This window comes from Aegilops tauschii, chromosome 3 (assembly GCF_002575655.3).
Source record: "Aegilops tauschii subsp. strangulata cultivar AL8/78 chromosome 3, Aet v6.0, whole genome shotgun sequence".
In the NCBI taxonomy this organism is placed as follows: Eukaryota; Viridiplantae; Streptophyta; class Magnoliopsida; order Poales; family Poaceae; genus Aegilops; species Aegilops tauschii.
In genome coordinates, this window is record NC_053037.3 from 304,181,107 (window position 1) to 304,203,351 (window position 22,245).

Here is a 22,245-nt window from a genome sequence, read left to right on the forward strand (position 1 = left end):
TTCCTAGCCTCTTCCGTACCGTGAATTTCCCTCTCTCACCTTGATACTTGGTGCAAACTTCGCCAGTGCATCCAACTACGTGAAATGATATGATATTTCACACAAAAGCCACCTTATATCCTTGTTCAAAACAGCCACCATACCTACCTATCATGGCATTTCCATAGTCATTTCGAGATATATTGCCATTCAACTTACATTGTTACTTTTCATATGACTTGAGCAGTCATTGTCATATTGCTATGCATGATCATAGATAGCTGACATGATATTTTCAAAGGAAATATGCCCTAGAGGCAATAATAAAGTTGTTATTTATATTTCCTTATATCATGATAAATGTTTATTATTCATGCTAGAATTGTATTAACCCGAAACTTAGTACATGTGTGAATACATAGACAAACAGAGTGTCACTAGTATGCCTCTACTTGACTAGCTCGTTGAATCAAAGATGGTTAAGTTTCCTAGCCATAGACATGAGTTGTCATTTGATTACGGGATCACATCATTAGAGAATGATGTGATTGACTTGACCCATTCTGTTAGCTTAGCACTTGATCGTTTAGTATGTTGCTATTGCTTTCTTCATGACTTATACATGTTCCTATGACTATGAGATTATGCAACTCCCGAATACCGGAGGAACACTTTGTGTGCTACCAAACGTCACAACGTAACTGGGTGATTACAGAGGTGCTCTACAGGTGTCCCCGATAGTGTTTGTTGAGTTGGCATAGATCGAGATTAGGATTTGTCACTCCGATTGTCGGAGAGGTATCTGTGGGCCCTCTCGGTAATGCACATCACTATAAGCCTTGCAAGCAATGTGACTAATGAGTTAGTTGTGGGATGATGTATTACGGAACGAGTAAAGAGATTTGCCGGTAACGAGATTGAACTAGGTATCGAGATACCGACGATCGAATCTCGGGCAAGTAACATACCGATGACAGAGGGAACAACGTATGTTGTTATGCGGTTTGACCGATAAAGATCTACGTAGAATATGTGGGAGCCAATATGAGCATCCAGGTTCCGCTATTGGTCATTGACCGGAGATGAGTCTCGGTCATGTCTACATAGTTCTCGAACCCATAGGATCCGCACGCTTAACATTCGGTGACGATCGGTATTATGAGTTTATGTGTTTTGATGTACCGAAGCTAGTTCGGAGTCCCGGATATGATCACGGACATGACGAGGAGTCTCGAAATGGTCGAGACATAAAGATCGATATATTGGATGACTATGTTTGGACATCAGAAAGGTTTCGAGAGAGTTCAGGCATATACCGGAGTACCGGGGGGTTACCGGAACCCCCGGGGAGTATATGGGCCCTAATGGGCTTTAGTGGAGAGAGAGAGAGAGGCAGCCAGGGCAGGCCGCGCGCCCCTCCCCCTCTGGTCCGAATTGGACTAGGAAGGGGGGGCGGCGCCCCCTTTCCTTCCTCCCTCTCTCCCCCTTCCTTCTCTCCTAGTCCAACTAGGGAAGGGGGGAATCCTACTCCCGGTGGGAGTAGGACTCCTCCAGGGCGCGCCATAGAGGGTCGGCCCTCCCACCTCCTCCACTCCTTTATATACGGGGGAAGGGGGCACCCCATAGACACACAAGTTGATCATTGATCTCTTAGCCGTGTGCGGTGCCCCCTCCACCATAATCCACCTCGGTCATATCGTTGCAGTGGTTAGGCGAAGCCCAGCGCCGGTAGCTTCATCATCACCGTCATCACACCATCGTGCTGACGAAGCTCTCCCTCAACACTCAGCTGGATCGAGAGTTCGTGGGACGTCACCGAGCCGAACGTGTGCAGATCGCGGAGGTGCCGTACTTTTGGTACTAGGATCGGTCGGATCGTGAAGACGTACGACTACATCAACCGCGTTGTCATAACGCTTCCGCTTATGGTCTACGAGGGTACGTGGACAACACTCTCCACTCTCGTTGCTATGCATCACCATGATCTTGCGTGTGCGTAGGAATTTTTTTGAAATTACTACATTCCCCAACAGTGGTATCAGAGCCAGGTCTATGCGTAGATGTTATATGCACGAGTAGAACACAAGTGAGTTGTGGGCGATAATAGTCATACTGCTTACCAGCATGTCATACTTTGATTCGGCGGTATTGTTGGATGAAGCGGCTCAGACCGACATTACATGACCGCGTTCATGAGACTGGTTCTACCGCCTTGCTTCGCACACAGGTGGCTAGTGGGTGTCTGTTTCTCCAACTTTAGTTGAATCGAGTGTGAGTACGCCCGGTCCTTGTTGAAGGTTAAAACAACACACTTGACGAAAAATCGTTGTGGTTTTGATGCGTAGGTAAGAACGGTTCTTGCTAAGCCCGTGGCAGCCACGTAAAACTTGCAACAACAAAGTAGAGGACGTCTAACTTGTTTTTGCAGGGCATGTTGTGATATGATATGGTCAAGACGTGATGAGATATAAATTGTTGTATGAGATGATCATGTTTTTGAAATTATCGGCAACTGGCAGGAGCCTTATGGTTGTCTCTTTATTGCATAAGATGCAAGTGCCATGTAATTGCTTTATTTTATCGCTATGCGATAGCAATAGTTGCAAAAGAAATAGTTGGCGAGACGACCATATGACGACACGTTGATAGAGATCAAGATGATAGAGATCATGGTGTCATGCCGGTGACGATAGAAATCATGACGGTACTTTGGAGATGGAGATGAAAGGCACAAGATGATGATGGCCATATCATGTCACATATTTTGATTGCATGTGATGTTTATCTTTTATACATCTTATTTGCTTGGTTCGGCGGTAGCTTTATAAGATGATCCCTTACTAAAATTTCAAGGTATCAGTTTTCTCCCTGAGTATGCACCGTTGCGACAGTTCTTCGTGCTGAGACACCACGTGATGATCGGGTGTGATAAGCTCTACGTTCACATACAGTGGGTGCAAGCCAGTTTGCACATGCAGAATACTCGGGTTAAACTTGACGAGCCTAGCATATGCAGATATGGCCTCGAAACACTGGAGACCGAAAGGTCGAATGTGAATCATATAGTAGATATGATCAACATAGTGATGTTCACCATTGGAAACTACTCCATCTCACGTGATGATCGGACATGGTTTAGTTGATATGGATCACATGATCATTTAGATGACTCGAGGGATGTCTATCTAAGTGGGAGTTCTTAAGTAATATGATTAATTGAACTTAAATTTATCATGAACTTAGTCCTAATAGTATTTGCATATCTATGTTGTAGGTCAATAGCTCGCAAATAGCGTCCCCGTTTTATTTATGATATGTTCCTAGAGAAAACTAAGTTGAAAGATGATAGTAGCAATGATGCGGACTTGGTCCGTGATCTGAGGATTATCCTCATTGCTACACATAATAATTATGTCCTTGATGCACCGCTGGATGACAGACCTATTGCAGGAGCAGATACAGACGTTATGACCAATTGACAAAGCTCGGTATGATGACTACTTGATAGTTTAGTGCACCATGCTTTACGGCTTAGAACCGGGACTTCGAAAATGTTTTGAACGCCATGGAGCATATAAGATGTTCCAAGAGTTGAAATTGGTATTTCATACTCATGCCCGTGTTGAGAGGTATGAGACCTCTGACGGTACTTTGCCTACAAAATGGAGGAGAATGGCTCAACCAGTGAGCATGTGCTCAGATTGTGTGGGTACTACAATTGCTTGAATCAAGTGGGAGTTAATCTTCCAGATAAGATAGTAATTGACAAAGTTCTCTAATCACTATCACCAAGTTACTAGAATTTCGTGATGAACTATAATATGCAAGGGATGACAAAAGTAATTCCCGAGCTCTTTGCGATGTTGAAATTGGCGAAGGTAGAAATCAAGAAAGAGCATCAAGTATTGATGGTTTACAAGACCACTAGTTTCAAGAAAAAGGGAAAATGAATAGAAAGGGAACTTCAAGAAGAATGAGAACCAAGTTGTCACTCCCATGAAGAAACCCAAAGCTAGACTCAAGCCTGAAACTGAGTGCTTCTACTGCAAAGGAAATGGTCACTGGAAGTGGAACTGCCCCTAGATACTTGGCGGATAAGAAGGATGGCAAAATGAACAAAGGTATATTTGATATACAAGTTATTGATGTGTACTTTACTAGTGTTTATAGCAACCCCTCTGTATACTAGTTTAGTTGCTAAGAGTAGTAACTCGAAACGAGAGTTGCAAAATAAACAGAGACTAGTTAAGGGCGAGGTGACGATGTGTGTTGGAAATGATTAAAAGGTTGATAAGATCACCATCGCACACTCCTTTTACCTTCGGGATTAGTGTTGAACCTAAAATAAATGTTATTTGGTGTTTGCGTTAAGCATGAACATGATTGGATCATGTTTATTGCAATACGGTTATTCATTTAAGTCAAGGAATAATTGTTATTCTGTTTACATGAATAAAACCTTCTGTGGTCATACACCCAAGGTGAATGGTTTATTGAATCTCGATCGTAGTGATACACATATTCATAATATTGATGCCAAAAGATGCAAAGTTGATAATGATAGTGCAACATATTTGTGGCACTGTCGTTTAGGTCATATTGGTGTAAAGCGCATGAAGAAACTCCATGCTGATGGGCTTTTTGAATCACTTGATGCTTGCGAACCATGCCTCGTGGGCAAGATGACTAAGACTCCGTTCTCCGGAACAATGGAGCGAGCAACTGACTTATTGGAAATAATACATACTGATGTATGCAGTCCGATGAGTGTTGAGGCTCGCGGCGGGTATCGTTATTTTCTGACCTTCACAGATGATTTGAGCAGACATGGGTATATCTACTTGATGAAACACAAGTAAGAAACACTTGGAAAGTTCAAAGATTTTCAGAGTGAAGTAGAGAATCATTGTAACAAGAAAATAAAGTTTCTACGATCTAATCGTAGAGGCAAATATTTGAGTGACGAGTTTGGCCTTCAATTAAAACAATGTGGAATAGTTTCACAAACTCATGCCACCTGGAACACCACAGCATAATGGTGTGTCCAAACGTCATAACCGTACTTTATTAGATATGGTGCGATTTATGATGTCTCTTACCGATTTACCACTATCGTTTTGGGGTTATGCATTAGAGACAGCTGCATTCACGTTAAATAGGGCACCATCTAAATCCGTTGAGACGACACCATATGAACTGTGGTTTGGCAAGAAACCTAAGCTGTCGTTTCTTAAAGTTTCGGGCGGCGATGCTTATGTGAAAAAGTTTCAACCTGATAAGCACGAACCCAAATCGGAGAAGTGCATCTTCATAGGATACCCAAACAAAATTGTTGGGTACACCTTCTATCACAGATCCGAAGGAAAAATATTGATTGCTAAGAATGTATCCTTTCTAGAGAAGGAGTTTCTCTCGAAAGAAGTGAGTGGGAGGAAAGTAGAACTTGATGAGGTAATTGTACCTGCTCCCGGATTGGAAAGTATTTCTTCACTAAAATCAGTTCAAGTGATGCTTACACCAATTAGTGAGGAAGTTAATGATGATGATCATAAAGCTTCGGATCAAGTTACTACCGAACCTCATAGGTCAACCAGAGTACGTTCCGCACCAGAGTGGTACGGTAATCCTATTCTGGAGTTTATGTTACTTGACCATGACGAACCTACGAACTATGAGGAAGCGATGATGAGCCCAGATTCCGCAAAATGGCTTGAGGCCAAGAAATCTGAGATGGGATCCATGTATGAGAACAAAGTGTGGACTTTGGTTGACTCGCCTGTTGATCGGCAAGCCATAGAAAATAAATGGATCTTCAAGAGGAAGACGGACGCTGATAGTAGTGTTACTATCTACAAAGCTAGACTTGTCAAAAAAGGTTTTTGACAAAGTTCAAGGTGTTGACTATGATGAGATTTTCTCACTTGTAGCGATGCTTAAGTCTGTCCGAATCATGTTAGCAAATTGCCACTTTTATGAAATTTGGCAAATGGATGTCAAAACTACATTCCTTAATGGATTTCTTAAAGAAGAGTTGTATATGATGCAACCAGAAGGTTTTGTCGATCCTAAAGGTGCTAACAAAATGTGCAAACTCCAGCGATCCATCCATGGACTGGTGCAAAGCATCTCAGAGTTGGGATATACGCTTTGATGAGTTGATCAAAGCATATAGTTTTATACAGACTTGCGATGAAGCCTGTATTTACAAGAAAGTGAGTGGGAGCACTAAACCTTTCTGATAAGTATATGTGAATGACATATTGTTAATCGGAAATGATGTAGAATTTTCTAGACAGCATAAAAGGAGTGTTTGAAAGGAGTTTTTCAAAGAAAGACCTCGATGAAGCTGCTTACATATTGAGCATCAAGATCTATAGAGATAGATCAAGACGCTTGATAAGTTTTTTCAATGAGTACATACCTTGACAAGTTTTTGAAGTAAGTTCAAAATGGAACAGTCAAAGAAGGAGTTCTTGCCTGTGTTGCAAGGTGTGAAGTTGAGTAAGACTCAAAGCCCGACCACGGCAAAAGATAGAGAGAGAATGAAAGTCATTCCCTATGCCTTAGCCATAGGTTCTATAAAGTATGCCATGCTATGTACCAGACCTATTGTATACCCTGCCCTGAGTTTGGCAAGGGAGTACAATAGTGATCTAGGAGTAGATCACTGGACAGCGGTCAAAATTATCCTTAGAGGACTAAGGAAATATTTCTCGGTTATGGAGGTGATAAAGAGTTCGTCGTAAAGAGTTACGTCGATGCAAGCTTTGACACCGATCTGGATGACTCTAAGTCACAGTCCGAATACATATTGAAAGTGGGAGCAATTAGCTAGAGTAGCTCCGTGCAGAGCACTGTAGACATAGAAATTTGCAAAATACATACGGATCTGAATGTGGCAAACCCGCTGACTAAACTTCTCTCACAAGCAAAACATGATCACACCTTAGTACTCTTTGGGTGTTAATCACATGGCGATGTGAACTAGATACTCACTCAAGTAAACCCTTTGGGTGTTGGTCACATAGCGATGTGAACTATGGGTGTTAATCACATGGCGATGTGAACTAGATTATTGACTCTAGTGCAAGTGGGAGAATGAAGGAAATATGCCCTAGAGGCAACAATAAAGTTGTTATTTATATTTCCTTATATCATGATAAATGTTATTATTCATGCTAGAATTGTATTAACCGGAAACTTAGTACATGTGTGAATACATAGACAAACAGAGTGTCACTAGTATGCCTCTACTTGACTAGCTCGTTGAATAAAAGATGGTTAAGTTTCCTAGCCATAGACATGAGTTGTCATTTGATTAACGGGATCACATCATTAGAGAATGATGTGATTGACTTGACCCATTCCGTTAGCTTAGCACTTGATCGTTTAGTATGTTGCTATTGCTTTCTTCATGACTTATACATGTTCCTATGACTATGAGGTTATGCGACTCCCGAATACCGGAGGGACACTTTGTGTGCTACCAAACATCACAACGTAACTGGGTGATTATAAAGGTGCTCTACAGGTGTCTCCGATGGTGTTTGTTGAGTTGGCATAGATCGAGATTAGGATTTGTCACTCTGATTGTCGGAGAGGTATCTCTGGGCCCTCTCGGTAATGCACATCACTATAAGCCTTGCAAGCAATGTGACTAATGAGTTAGTTGCGGGATGATGCATTACGGATCGAGTAAAGAGATTTGCTGGTACTGAGATTGAACTAGGTATTGAGATACCGACGATCGAATCTCGGGCAAGTAACATACCGGTGACAAAGGGAACAACGTATGTTGTTATGCGGTTTGACCGATAACGATCTTCGTAGAATATGTGGGAGCCAATATGAGCATCCAGCTTCCGCTATTGGTTATTGACCGGAGATGAGTCTCGGTCATGTCTACATAGTTCTCGAACCCGTAGGGTCCGCACGCTTAACGTTCGGTGACGATCGGTATTATGAGTTTATGTGTTTTGATGTACCGAAGGTATTTCGGAGTCCCGGATATGATCACGGACATGACGAGGAGTCTCAAAATGGTCGAGACATAAAGATCGATATATTGGATGACTATGTTTGGACATCGGAAAGGTTTCGAGAGAGTTCGGGCATATACCGAAGTACCGGGGGTTACCGGAACCCCCCGGGGAGTACATGGGCCCTAATGGGCTTTAGTGGAGAGAGAGAGGGGCAGCCAGGGCAGGCCGCGCGCCCCCTCCCCCTTTGGTCCAAATTGGACTAGGAAGGGGGGCGGCCCCCCCTTTCCTTCCTCCGCCTCTCCCCCTTCCTTCTCTCCTAGTCTAACTAGGGAAGGGGGGAATCCTACTCCTGGTGGGAGTAGGACTCCTCCAGGGCGCGCCATAGAGGGACGGCCCTCCCCCTCCTCCACTCCTTTATATACGGGGGAAGGGGGCACCCCATAGACACACAAGTTGATCATTGATCTCTTAGCCGTGTGCGGTGTCCCCCTCCACCATAATCCACCTCGGTCATATCGTTGCAGTGCTTAGGCGAAGCCCTGCGCCAATAGCTTCATCATCACCGTCATCACGCCATCGTGCTAACGAAGCTCTCCCTCGACACTCAGCTGGATCGAGAGTTCATGGGACGTCACCGAGACGAACGTGTGCAGATCGCGGAGGTGCCGTACTTTCCGTACTAGGATCGGTCGGATCGTGAAGACGTACGACTGCATCAACCGCGTTGTCATAACGCTTTCGCTTACGGTCTACAAGGGTACGTGGACTACACTCTCCCCTCTCGTTGCTATGCATCACCATGATCTTGCGTGTGCGTAGGATTTTTTTTGAAATTACTATGTTCCCCAACAATTTTGTGGCAAATCCAACATTCATCATTATAATACATGTTACGCTAGATCATTGCACATCCTGGTACACTGCCAGATGCATTCATCTTCGGTCATCATGTCGTTCATATGTTTCGAATTGTAAGTAAAATAAAAGTGTGATGATCATCATTATTAGAGTGTGCCCCTACCCGTGAGGATATGAAATGGAGGAGACTTATGATTCCTCAAAGAAGAGGGGTTGAGGTCCATGAGGCCGTTCAAAACAAATGACCCAAAAAAAGAAAAAAAGAAAAAAAAGAAAAAGAGAGAGGGACCACACTACTATCTTTTTTCCACAATTGTGCTTCAAAGTAGCACCATGCATTTTGTATAGAGAGTCTCCATGTTTTCACTTTCATATACTAGTGGGATTTTTCATTATGGAACTTGAATTGCATATTTCGATGACGAGCTTCCTCAAATGCTCGAGGTCTTCATGAGCAAGTAAGTTGGATGCACACCCACTTAGTTTCGTGTAGAGAGCTTTCATACACTTATTTCTACTCCTAATGGGAGAGTCCGCTGTCGTTTCGCTTCGTAGCCCTCCCATCGCTCGAACGTCCCCTCCCTGTCAACGATTTTTATCCTGCCAGAAAAAACCACACCCCCTGTTCCCTGATTTTAACCGGTTTTCCCCTACCCAGGAAACAAATCGCTCCAGCCAGGTCTTCTCTATTTTGGTGCTCTCTCCTCTAGGGTTCCAACACTTTTGCATGCGCCGCCCCCATGCCTCCTCCACCTCTACACTGTTGCACCCGCCCCTAGGACTTTCTACCAGATAACCGTCCTCCCCTTATGATCTCACAAAGAGAAGACGACAAAGGCATCAGCAGCCGCAGGTGGCCAGGAGGCGGGGGAGTGGCGCTGCCTACAGTCGGTGGCCTTCTCCAAAGGCTTGCTGCAGCGCGGCGGGCGACGCTCCCACCATCTTACCTTTAGCTCCTTGTGGGTTCGACACTCCATACTTATCACTTCCACCTTTGGGAATTGCTACGATGATTCCCTGCACTTGGGGATTATCAAGCCGACAGGTGAACTAAGAAAGGAAGGCTTGCTCCAAAGTTTTACTTATTTTTTGGCAACTTCTCAAACAAGTCAACATTATCACTCACCTTGTAGATGGTCGGAGAATGTGCAGAGCACCAATGACAACCTCAAACAAATGCAATAGTGCAAGGTGATGAATTCTCCCATGTTTACTAATCCAAATCTTCACTCGAATCTCTCGATTGTTTGATCCAGTTTGTTATTACAATACAATGATTCCTAATCTAAATCTTTGCTCGAATCGCTCGATCGATCCGTGTGTTGTTACCGTGGTGCCAGTCCCTGGCCCCGATGTACTAATCCTCATCGCTGATGCCTCCGACCTGACATTCCTCATCGATGTGACCGACTTTGAGGCGATGCATAAGCATGCGTCTTCACTTCTGAAGCACAAGCAGGCGCTGCTCCTTGACACCCTCCCCATCTAGATGTGTTGACATTTATATCACCTTGTTTCGAACATATATTGATTGTGCATCAAGTAGGAAATGTTGGTTTCCTCTGCATGGTGTGATATTGCTCCCTTTTCTAGGTCTAATTTACAAAGAAACAAGTACAAATGATCTTCTAAAAATGTAAAAAGAAACAAGCATAGAGCTGCTGACAGACACTGACATACGAAAGAATTTTTTTGTGCTTTGGGTACTTACTTTGTTTTAACCTTCTGGCACTACTGTTTTATTAATTTTTCTAGATGTTGCAGTCCGTTGAATAGATCCATATCAGGTGGAGACCTAAATTAAGTTCATGCAAAGTGGAACTATGTACAAATATTTTCATAAATTGTGAAGAATCCTATTGATATTGCTGATGGGGCATTTCAAGATAAAATAGAAGATCTTCTCGGGCACAACTAGACTGCTTGCAGGACAAACAAATAATCTACTTGAAGTGCTCTGGAATTACACTGTGGATGGGAAACTTATCCACTCTGCAGGTGTACTACTGCCTTCTCAAGAGTAGATCCATGGAGGCTATTCCTCCAATATAAATGGTTGCAGAAAAGATAGGTTTGACATTATCAATAGACGCATATTGAGGCATTCATTTTTCTTGAGATGGAGCAAAGGGTTCAAATGGAATGGCAAAGAAACATATGGAGGGAAGGAAGGCACTTATTGATTGTGCAGGGTTGTTGTTGATGTAATTTCCATGCCGGTGAACCACTTTCTGCATATATTCAGGCATATTCAGAGGTAAGCGTTTTTAGTATGTTGCAGTTGCGGTGCCTCATATGTTTGTTACTTAAAATTTTAGTATTTCTGGACTACAACATTTCCTGCCACAGACAGCTAAGGACATTCCCGTTTCAGCTCAAACTCAAGCAGCCCATACTCTAAATCAACACACATGCTCCAACGATGTCCATACCTTTGTTGCGACCCGATTGTCCTTGGTTGTGACGGGTTGCGGCTTCCCTTTGGCGCCGCCGCTGCCACGCGCCGCATGGTCTTTATAGGGCTTCTTTCGCTTGGCTCGCTTAGGCATCCCCGCCTCCTCGCGATTCCTCTTGTTGGCGCCCGGGTGGTTGCCGCCGCCGGCCATGGCGATGTTAGGTGGTGTTGGCAAACGGAGAAAGACGGGCAGCGAGCGAAGATTTCTTGGTAGCGCCGGAGCAAGGCTCCGTCGTCGCGCTAAGCTTCGCCACCACCCACCGCCAGATCGAACCAATCGAGCCATCGTGGCGGTCAGTGGAGGATGCGAGCGACGCCAGGTGCGCGGCGTGGAGGAGATGGCGGGGAGAGGAGGGGCCAACTGTCTCCGTGGAGGGGAGAGGAGGATGCGGCAACGCTGTCGATGGAAGGGAAGCGGCGGGGACTGGAGCGTACTCGAGCTGAGAGAGTGAGATGAACTGTGCGGTGCCATAGTCAAGGGAGGATTTTTTTGAGCAATAGTCCAGGGAGGATAAGGATGTATAGTAGGTGAAAAAAACCGAAAGAATTCCTTATTTAACACCGTATTAAATTTCGTTTCCCTATTTGATACCGATTTTTTTCTTCCCTATATAACACTAAGTCTAAATTTTATGCCTTTTATAACACTTCCGTCCATTTTTCCATTGCATGTAAAAGGACACTTTTGCCCTTCATGTAATATGAACCCGCCATCTGGCCCGAGTCGCTTCTCCCCGATCCATCATTGCCATTGGTCTCATCCCCTTCTTCCCCTTCTTCCCCCATTCAGCTTCGGCACCAATCCTGAACCGGTTTTTTTGTTCGCTAGTAATTTTTTTTGTACGCAAGTACGACGAGTCGCCACAACATTTTAAAGTCGTCAGACGATCGATCAGCAGCTCTACCGCTATAGCCGGCCAGGAAATCAATTAAGCAGCGTGTGTACTTGCTTGTATAGCTAGCTTTACACATTCTAAAAAAGGTATTTTCAAGTGTGTGAGACTGAGTTCGGCTACTCAACTTGGTATCAGCAAACCAAGTGGGCTGGACGTGTCCTTTTTTCATTACATAATCATGTATTAATATTCTGGTCACATACCACATGAGAGATAAAATGGTCTTTTCAAATATCATTTAACACCGTTAAGTCCCAAAATGGACGGAAGTGTCATATAGGGTATAAATTTTATACTCGGTGTTGCATAGGGAAGAAAATATTTTTCGATGTTAAATAGGGAAAGAAATTTTAAGACGGTGTTAAATAAGCAATTCTCTCAAAAAAACCCGTAGAGGAATTGTAGTAGGCTCGAGCTCGGCCCGTCTCCTTTTGGGCTGGCCTATCCGCGGCTCAGAGAGTTTTGGTCCCTGGGTGGACACCTCATGCTACCTATAAAAAACTAATTTCGGGTACTCAATTTTTTTGCAAACAAAAACAACTATGTTAGTCCCACTTTTGTTTTAATATATTGTATATGTTTATATAATACAATATAAATATTATTATATGTTTAAGTTTTATTCAGCAGAGATAAAAAGTGATTGACTTGGATGATGTTTTAAAAATATCAGCTGATATAGGCACTGACATAACGATGATGGGTCGGACCGAAACACCACAAGAAGAGGTGCATAGAAATAATCCTTATTTATATATGTATGTTATACATGATAATACAAAAGGTACATCTTTTATATGATTATTTTTGCAGAATATGAGAGAGATAGAGATGTACTCTGGCGATGTTAAAAAAAACATCGGCAAAGGTTCCGAGACGACGTCGCTGCAAGGGGCTGGAACTCCGAAATATCTAGATGGCACCCTTATTTCTGTGTGATATTCCAACGAGGATAGATGGGTAAATTTTTATATTTTATTATCATAACATTCAAAATACTACTTACATTTATTTTTGTTATCACTATATTCAAGATAATACTAATTTAGGAAATTGTATGGATGTGTGTGGCTATTTTGTTTTTTATTTTATTCTCCGGTGGAACGGTAAAGAATTGGTTTGTCTGCTTTGCACAATGAGTATTCTCCATTACACATTTTAAGACCTTTGACCTAAAGTATTCGTGCTAATTGCATAGTTTACTTGTGCATGATGGATATGAGTTGAGAAATAAGTTTTTATTATACTTGCTCAAATATCATGCAAATAGAGTTAAAGACCACATTCCTGATAGTGTGCGAGAATTTCTTAAGCGCATCAAGCAGATTTTAATTTGTAACAATTTTTTGTTAGACAACAACTCTATATGTATACAATGTCAAATTGTCCCTTTTTAATCATTTTGTACATTGCAAATGAAGTGGACTTCAATTATTACTTGATTATGCACGTGTTATATTTTCTCTACATGTGAAATTTAACATGCATTATGTTTATAGAACTTCAGCAAATATTTCAAAAGCCGTGGCAACGTACGGGCATTCTACTAGTAGCTCTAGTGCATCCGTTGCATGACAATACCTACTCCTTGCATCAACATCGATTGTAAGGCCTCTCCATTGCCTAACGATCCAACCTCATTGATGTGAGACTTTCTTATACCTTTTTGTCTTCTCTTACAACCCCAATCACCATTCTGTTTGCCACCCTAAGTGCTAAAGACCTTGTCTCATGCTCAAGTATTGTGTGAAAGTTTAAAAAGTTGAAGTGAGAGAAAGTATGATTTATTGCTTGGTTTGGTACCGGGGTTGTTCTTAATTTGATATCTATACTGAGCATGCCATGCTTATCGTGATTAAGTATGTAGGGATCACTTTCTTTAACATCATTATTTTGAAAGGCAATAATTGTTTTCTTGCATGCTTATGTATTATTGTTTTAGTGTCAAATTGATAGATTATTTTCCTGAATCATTCGTGTCCCAATATTCATATCCAAGTTAGATAGTTTGATCAAGAACATGTTGGTTAGCATTCAACATAAAAAATTCTTTTTGTTATCATTTACCTACTCGAGGACGATCATAAATTAAGATTGGGGATGCTGATATGTCTCTGATGACCCACAAGTATAGGGGATCAATCATAGTCCTTTCGATAAGTAAGAGTGTCGAACCCAACAAAAAGCAGAAGGAATCGATAAACGGTTTTTAGCAAGGTATTCTCTGCAAGTGTTGTAAGATAGTTTTGATAGATAGTTTGATAGCAAGATAATTGGTAACAAGTGATAAGTAACAAAAGTAGTATGGTGCATCAAGGTGGCCCAATCCTTATTATTGCTAGGTACAAGCCGAAAATACTTCTTATAGTGATTTAAACATTCTCAAGGACGCGCGGGAATTCATCTAGTTACTTTCACCATGATACATTGACTCACGGTCATTGCTTTGATAATCATTGCTTTGATAAGTCGCTATGTGGGGGAGATTGGACCAGAGCTAAGGTGTTGTTCTTACTTGAACAAACAATCTACTTATGATTACTCCCTCTTGCAAGCATCCGCAATTACAAGAGAAGAATTAAGATAAATCTAACCATAGCATTAAACATTAGGATCCAAAACAACCCCTTATGGAACAACACATAAACTAGGGCTTAGGTTTCCGTCACTCTAGCAACCCCAATCTACAAACTAATCCCACAATGCCTTCCCATAGGCCCAAACATGGTGACGTGTCATGTAGTCGACGTTCACACGATACCACTAGAGGAAGAACAACATAACATATCATCAAAACATTGAACGAAACCGAACTTCACATGATTACTTTTAACAAGGCTTCTCCCATGTCCTCAAGAACAAACGGAACTACTCACAAAGCATAATTGTGTTCATGATTAGAGGAGATAAATATGCAATTAACAATTTGAACATATAATTTCCCACTAAGTAAACCAACTAGCATCAACTATCAGACGTAATCAACACTACTAGCACCCCCAGGTACCAATCTGAGGTTTGATACAAAGATTGAATACAAGAGATGAACTAGGGTTTGGAGATGAGATGGTGCTGGTGAAGATGTTGACGGAGATGAGTCCTCCAGCGATGAGAGGAACGTTGGAGATGACAGTGGCTTAGATTTCTCAGCGGAATCACTCCGCCAGAGAGTGATATGCCTCCAACGTATCTATAAATTTTTACTGTTTCATGTTATTATATTATCAATCTTGTATGCTTTATATGCCTTTTTATAGCATTTTTATGGACTAACCTATTAACTTAGTGCCTGGTGCCAGTTCCCGTGCTTTGCCTATTTCTTTAACCCTCTCCAGTCCCATAGGCAGAAGAACCGGAGAGTATACAGATTTTCTTCCGAGGGCCTAAATTTCACATCTCGAGCAAGATTCCATGCTGACCTCATATTCTGGAAGAACCAGGCTTGGCTGTATGGTTTATCCATGTGGACCCTGGCGATCACCATCCATCTGGTGACTTCCGACGACGCCTCCTTCTCATCAAACACCACATCATCCAAGTCTTCTTCATGCAACCCTAATTCCTTCATTAATGATTCCACATCGCTGACTGTTGTTGATCCCGACGCTGAAGCGGACGCAGAACCTGATGGCACGCTCTTCTCCATCTGGTTTCCTAGCCCGATTGGAGCGATCAAGGTTTGGGTGGGAACCCTACCACGTCATAGCCCCGATGAGTCCCGACCAAGACCGGGTGGCGATCACAAGGATCACCCTGTTTCAGTGTGAATTGAGAGGAAACAAGGGGGCAATGGCGACAGGGAAGAAGCGAGCTCTACGGCGGTGCAGTTGCCTTCGAGAGAATGAAAACCCTAACGAGAGGGAACTATTGGCAGGGACAAGCGTATTTGAAATGATAAACTTTTTTTAGGGTAATTTGAAATGATAAACTGGAAACAGGTTCACGGAAATCATCTTGCTGGGCCGAGAAGAGACATTGCTCCTCGACATTCGGCCCAGCCAGCGACCAAACCCTACATCCTTGTACAAAACGACAAAGCCGAGCACCGTCTCTCCGTCTCCACCAACTGCTCCCTCTCTCACTCCTGAAAACCCTCTCTTTCGTCTCCTCCCGGCGAGGCCGGCGACGATGCCAGCAACCATGGCCGGCATCATGCGGGCCATCCTGGCCTGCGTCCCCGCCGCGCCATCCTCCACCGGCGACGGCTCCCTCTCCGCCGCCTTCTCCTCCACCTGCCCCGGCGGCGGCGGCGAGGATCGCATCAGCCGCCTCCCGGACGCGCTGCTCGCCGACATCGTCTCCCGCCTCCCCGTCAAGGAAGCCGCGCGCACTGCAGCGATCTCCCCGCGCTGGCGCCGCCTACGGCCATCGACGCCTCTTGTCCTCGACGACACCGACATCTTCGATGACTTCGCCGAAGCCGACGACGACGACGACGACGGCGACACCTTTGGCCTCATCGACTGGCGCGCCCTCACCAATACCCTCTCCCGCATCCTCTCCGGCCACCCGGGACCCTTCCGCTGCGTTCACCTCACCACGGCTTGCAACTACGCGTCCGCTCGCGGCGGCAGTGCGCTCGTCCGCTGGCTCCACCTCTTCGCCGCCAAGTCTATCCAGGAGCTCGTCCTCATCAACTTCCCCAACTGGCCCTTCAAGAACACCCTCCCTGCGGAGGTCCTCCGCGTCGCCTCCCTCCGCCGCCTGTACCTCGGCCTCTGGGACAAGTTCCCGGACACAAATGACCTTCCGAGCGGCGCCCACGTCTTCCCGCACCTTGCCGAGCTCGGCTTCTGCAAAACCGACATCAAGACCAAGGACCTCGACCGCCTTCTTCAGTGCAGCCCCGTCCTGGAGAAGCTCGCGCTCATCCTCTGCTACGACACGCCGCGCAACGTCCGCGTCCGCAGCCGCAGCCTCCGCTGTGTGCTCTTCTGGATGTCCCTCGCGGACGCGCTAGCCGTGGTCGTCGCCCCGTGTCTCGAGCGCCTCATCCTGTGGAACGACTGCCCTGGTGCCTGGCTCGGCAAGGACTTTCGCACCAGAGTCAAGATTGGCTACGCGCCGGAGCTCAAGGTGCTCGGCTACTTGGAGCCAAGCTTTCATGTGCTCGAGATCGGCAACACCGTCATCGAGGTTAGCTAGCTTCGTTCCTTTAATGGACTTATCATGTTTACTCCTAGCTATTTGCATATGCACTGATCCACATATTTATGATTGGTACTGAATTGCACACAAATTGCAGTTTGGCACAAGGCCCAGCCCCACGACCACCATTCCAAGTCTCAAGATCCTGGCGTTAAGGGTGCGATTTGGAGTGCGCAAAGAGGCTAAGGTGCTGCCTACCTTCCTCAGATGCTTCCCCAATGTCGAAACATTGCATGTCATGGTGAGATTCCATTTACAATCTCCTCATTTAGCATTTTACACCGTCTCAACTTATTATCTGATGATTGTGTCCGCGCCGTCTGGTTGATCTGATCCAACTAGTTAAATGCTGATTCTGCAGTCTGCTGAAGCTGATGAGCCCACTGGCAAGCTGAATTTCAAGTTCTGGCATGATGTCGGACCCATCGAATGCCTGCAGTCACACACCAAGAAGGTGGTGTTCAAGAACTTCCGAGGGAACCGGAGCGAGGTCGTGTTCCTCAGGTTCGTCGTGGAGAGAGCACAGCTTCTGCAAAAAATGGTGGTCGTGTTGGCAGATGGAGACCCTGCTTCAGAGGAGAGGGTGGCGGCCAAGCTGAAAACTTTGGCTTGCAGCACCAAGCGTGCCAGCAGAGACTCGAAATTCTCAATCTTGGTGCGCAGCAGTGGGGGCAGTGATTGGAGCTTCCGCGCAGCGTCCAATCTCTCCAAGAGTGACCCATTTGATAGCTGAAGCTGATCAAGGTGCTATCTGTAGCTGATATGTTTCGATCGTGATACATCATTGCCATTTCTTTTGCTAAGCTAGCAACATACTTTGCTTGTTTGAGTATCGCCTATCCGCTGGCAAGAGCGCTTATTTAGACTATGAATTCTTGGCTTATGTTTTGTCTTGATGGTAGTAGAGTTTTCTGGTCCAGCAGCTAGATGGTCAGTAGTCCATGCAATGTCTGGTCCTGCTGAATTGTACCCAACTGGCTAAATTGCAGACATTTGTGTGTTTCATGTGATTCTGTGTGCCCATTTTCTCGTGAATTCGTTTCATTTTGTGTGCTGCATTGTTGGTTGAAATGTGTTACTGTATTTCTTTCTTGTGCCGATTAGTACAGGTGATATTTGCAAATTTGCACAATCTAGTAGTAATAATTTTCTGCAATGATGATCCATTGAAGCATACTATGTATTGTATCATCATGTGATTTGTCAGTTTGTGATTATCCGCGGCGTTTGGTATTGCCGGCATTTAATGATCGAATTGAAGAATGAAGGTGCATATGCTCTACCGGATGTGCTGTAAGCCAGAAGCTTCTGAAAGACTGAAAGGTTGAGCTGATGAACTTATGTTGAAGGTGCATCCGTGCATGTAGTCACCGGAATTAAAGAACTTATGTTGGTGTTGCCACTGAAAGGTTGAGCTGACGGCACAAACTAGTTCGCTTTTCGTTAATTGCAATAATGAATCTTGTTGATTCCTTCCGTTTTTGGAGGTAATCATGAATCGTGTTAATTCCTTTTGTTTCTGGAAGTAACCATGAAGGTGAAGGTAAGCCATGCTTGAGTGTTGCTGGCTTATTTGTTGCCAAAATTCGATAGTGTATGCGATTGACCTGAGGTCATAGAGCAAATGAGGCTCGAGTGCGATTTAATTTGCTGCTTCTTAATCACTAAAATGATTGCCTGGTTTGGGTTTTGTATATGTGGTTAGGCATAAATTGATGCAAAATAAGACTCGCCTGTTAGCATTTCGGTCACTCCCAAGTGGCACCAGTCACATTCCAGTATAGTTTGGCAGAAAACCTGATGCGGCAAACCTACAGCAAACTAAACCGCCACCGCGTCCTCCATCCCACCACCGTCAGTGATGCCAGGCCCAAGCCGTCGCCCCTCATCCGAGCGGCGCCTGCCCATTGAAGCTCTCATGTCCACCGTCCTCACCTGCCTCCCCGATCCTCCTTTCTCCGCCGCCCGTGGGACCCGCTCCCTCTCCGCCCCATCCCCATCCTCCTCCGGCGGCGCCGCGGAGGACCGCATCAGCCGCCTACCGGACGCACTACTCTCCAACATCGTCTCCCGCCTCCCCGCCAAGGACGCCGCCCGCACCGCCACGCTCTCCCCGCGCTGGCGCCGCCTCTGGGCCTCCACGCCGCTCGTCCTCGAGGACACCGACCTCCTCAGCCTCCCCGGCAACGACGATTTCCTCCAACCCGGCGGCCCACCGAGAATCGACTGGTAAGCCATCTTCACCGCCGTCGACCGCATCATCGCCTCCCACCCGGGCCCCTTCCGATGCGTCCACCTCACCTGCTGCTACATGGCCCCGCACGACCGCGCGCTGCGGCGCTGGCTCCGCTCCCTCGCCGACAAACGCGTGGAGGACCTCATCTTCGTCAACAGGCCGTTCCCCCACGACGTGTACCTCCCCGCCGACGTCCTCCTCATCTCATCCCTCCGCCGCCTCTACCTCGGCTTCTGGTACTTCCCGGACATCCCCGGCCTTCCCGCCGGCCCTCACGTCTTCCCCCACCTCCGGGAGATCGGCCTCTGCAGCACCGTCATCAGCGCCGGGGAGATCGAGTACGTGCTCCAGTGTAGCCCCGTGCTCGAGACGCTCGCGATTATCCTCAGCATCAACCCTTCCTCTCACGTCCGCGTAGGCAGCCGCAGCCTCCGCTGCGCCGTCTTGTGGATGTCCATGGCGCGTGAATTCGCCATTGTGGCAACCCCGCGTCTGGAGCGTCTCATCCTCTGGCAGACGTGCCCGGGTGCCCCCAGCGGCGTGTTCCCCACCAACGTGAAGATTGGCTACGCCCCCGAGCTGCGCGTCCTGGGCTACCTGGAGCCAAGCATACACGCGCTAGAGATCGGCAACACCGTCATCCAGGTGTCCTAGTGCTCCCTAGCTCTCCTCCGTTGCTTGAATTTTTCACCACTACATAGTATACCATGGCTCAGAGATATGTGTCCCCCTTGATTCCAAGAATGATTTCCAGTCTCATTGAGTCTTAATTTTACTGCAGCCTGGAACAAGGATGAGCCCGGCTAACATGGTTCCAAGTGTCAAAATATTGGCCTTCAAAGTGCGATTTGGAATCCGCAAGGAGACCAAGATGCTCCCCACCTTCCTGAGATGCTTTCCCAATGTCGAGACGTTGCACGTCATGCTAAGAAATACACATACTCCATCCTCTTCCTTCTCCTTTCTTGAGATAACCTCATGTTCATGATCTATATCCACACGTTATTTACGTCCAGATCCAATTTGTTTCATCGTGATCCATAGATATATTTTCATATTTTGTTTAATCATATATATAGCATGTTCATGCTCCATATACACGTTTCATGCTGAAAAATATGTCGTTCATGCTTCAGAACCCCTCGTTTATCATGCTCCAACAATTATGTGCTCCCTCTGTAAACTAATATAAGATCGTTTAGATCACTAAAGTAGTGATCTAAACAATCTTATACTCCCTCCGTCCTAAAATAAGTGTCTCAACTTTGTACTAGCTCTAATACAAATTTGTACTAAGCTCAAGACACTTATTTTGGGACGGAGGGAGTATTAATTTACAGAGGGAGTACGTTTGTACATGAGCATGCCTTTTACTTTTTGGTTGAACTGTAACAAGGAACAAATATGCATCACATATATATTTGATATTACAAAATTGATCTGACTTGTTTGATAAAATGCTGAAAAAATGTGTAATACTTTTAGTTGGTCTTCCGAAAACTGAAATGTTCATCTTCTCATGGCAGTAAAATATAATGCTTGTACACAGAAAAAAGATAAGTTGTCGATCGGGATTGCTTGTGCGTGCATTTTTTTGTAACAATCACCAGAAAATTTCTTGTTCATCTGAAAAACTACCGAGAGAGTAACTTGTCTATTCATGCAAAAGAAATGTTGATGGTGATAAAAATCCTTGCTTATGCATAAAAAAACTTATGATATGTTAATTAAAAAAATCTTAGTTACTAGTTAGTGCTGGATGCTTGTTCATGCATTTGGAACATGATGATGGTGTACATGCAAAAATATCTTGTTACAAGAACTTTGTGTACACTGAGCATACACTGATCTTTTCAGTCCGATGAAGCTGATGAACCCAGTGGCAAGTGCAACCTCAAGTTCTGGCAGGAGGTAGCCCCTATTGATTGCCTGGAGGCACACGTCAAGAAGGTGGTGTTCAGCCAGTTCCGAGGGAAGCGCATGGAGCTTGCATTCCTCAGATTCATCCTTGAGAGAACACAAATGCTGGAGAAGCTGGTGGTCGTTTTGGCCAACGGAGACACTGCCTCGGAGGATGATGAGACGTGCGCCAAGCTGAAAGGTTTGGCTATGGCAAGAAGGGCCAGCGAGTGCCCTATGACGGTGTTGGTTGTCGCGCGCCAGGGAGACAGCGCTTGGTGCTTTCGCAGAGCATCTGATCTTTCAGCGAGTGACCCATTTGATGGCTGAAATTCATGGTCAGTTTCATGCTTCAGTATGCACATGAGTAACATAGCACTCCCTCTTTCAGATCTTTGCATGGACAGTTACGACAATTATGAGCAGAGTTCTGCTTCATACAGTTAACATCCGCGAGGATTGGCTGATATAGCATGTAAAACTAGCGTAGTAAGCCGCGTATTTACGTGGCTAGATATACACATATCACTCACATAATGTTTATATTAATGTCAATTATATGATATTCTATACTTTTAAGTAAAAATTGCAAAACCACAACTGTTCCATCATTGAACCACCTGCGCAACTTCACAATGATTGCGATCGCCTTGTCAAGATTAGTTTATGCAGGTTACAACTCCACACAACATTAGCGAGCCCGAAATGGTGGCTGTTGTGTATCCCGTCAACACTTATAGGTAAGCTCAGCCGTTAGAAACTTAGAATGACTGCTTTGAGCTCCCAAGTGTG

General features: G+C 45.0%; 1 protein-coding gene, 1 long non-coding RNA gene and 1 pseudogene across 2 annotated transcripts; 2 read left to right on the top strand and 1 right to left on the bottom strand.

Annotated features, from left to right (window-relative positions):
- Nucleotides 1-10,001: 10,001 nt before the first annotated feature.
- On the bottom strand, nt 10,002-12,287 carry LOC120976694 (uncharacterized). Its single transcript, XR_006671441.1, has 2 exons — nt 11,252-12,287; nt 10,002-10,414 (listed from the first exon to the last, which is right to left on the bottom strand). It is a non-coding gene; the product is annotated as an uncharacterized lncRNA (long non-coding RNA).
- Nucleotides 12,288-16,240: 3,953 nt separating this feature from the next.
- Nucleotides 16,241-18,328, top strand: LOC109766068 (F-box/FBD/LRR-repeat protein At5g22660-like). The gene is made up of 3 exons (XM_020324836.4): nt 16,241-17,306; nt 17,416-17,559; nt 17,680-18,328. Exons 1-3 carry the CDS (start codon nt 16,299-16,301, stop codon nt 18,049-18,051), a joined length of 1,524 nt encoding a protein of 507 aa, XP_020180425.1. The 5' UTR covers nt 16,241-16,298; the 3' UTR covers nt 18,052-18,328.
- Nucleotides 18,329-18,844: 516 nt separating this feature from the next.
- Nucleotides 18,845-22,039, top strand: LOC109766066 (putative F-box/FBD/LRR-repeat protein At2g05300; annotated as a pseudogene).
- The last annotated feature ends 206 nt before the right edge of the window (nt 22,040-22,245 follow it).

What these genes read in the sequence shown, in the direction of transcription:
- LOC109766068 (XM_020324836.4), top strand. Translation starts at nt 16,299, where the DNA reads ATGCCAGCAACCATGGCCGGCATCATGCGGGCCATCCTGGCCTGCGTC. An exon ending in TCGGCAACACCGTCATCGAG is followed by an intron (nt 17,307 to 17,415) that starts GTTAGCTAGCTT and finishes CACAAATTGCAG; the next exon opens with TTTGGCACAAGGCCCAGCCC. An exon ending in TCGAAACATTGCATGTCATG is followed by an intron (nt 17,560 to 17,679) that starts GTGAGATTCCAT and finishes CTGATTCTGCAG; the next exon opens with TCTGCTGAAGCTGATGAGCC.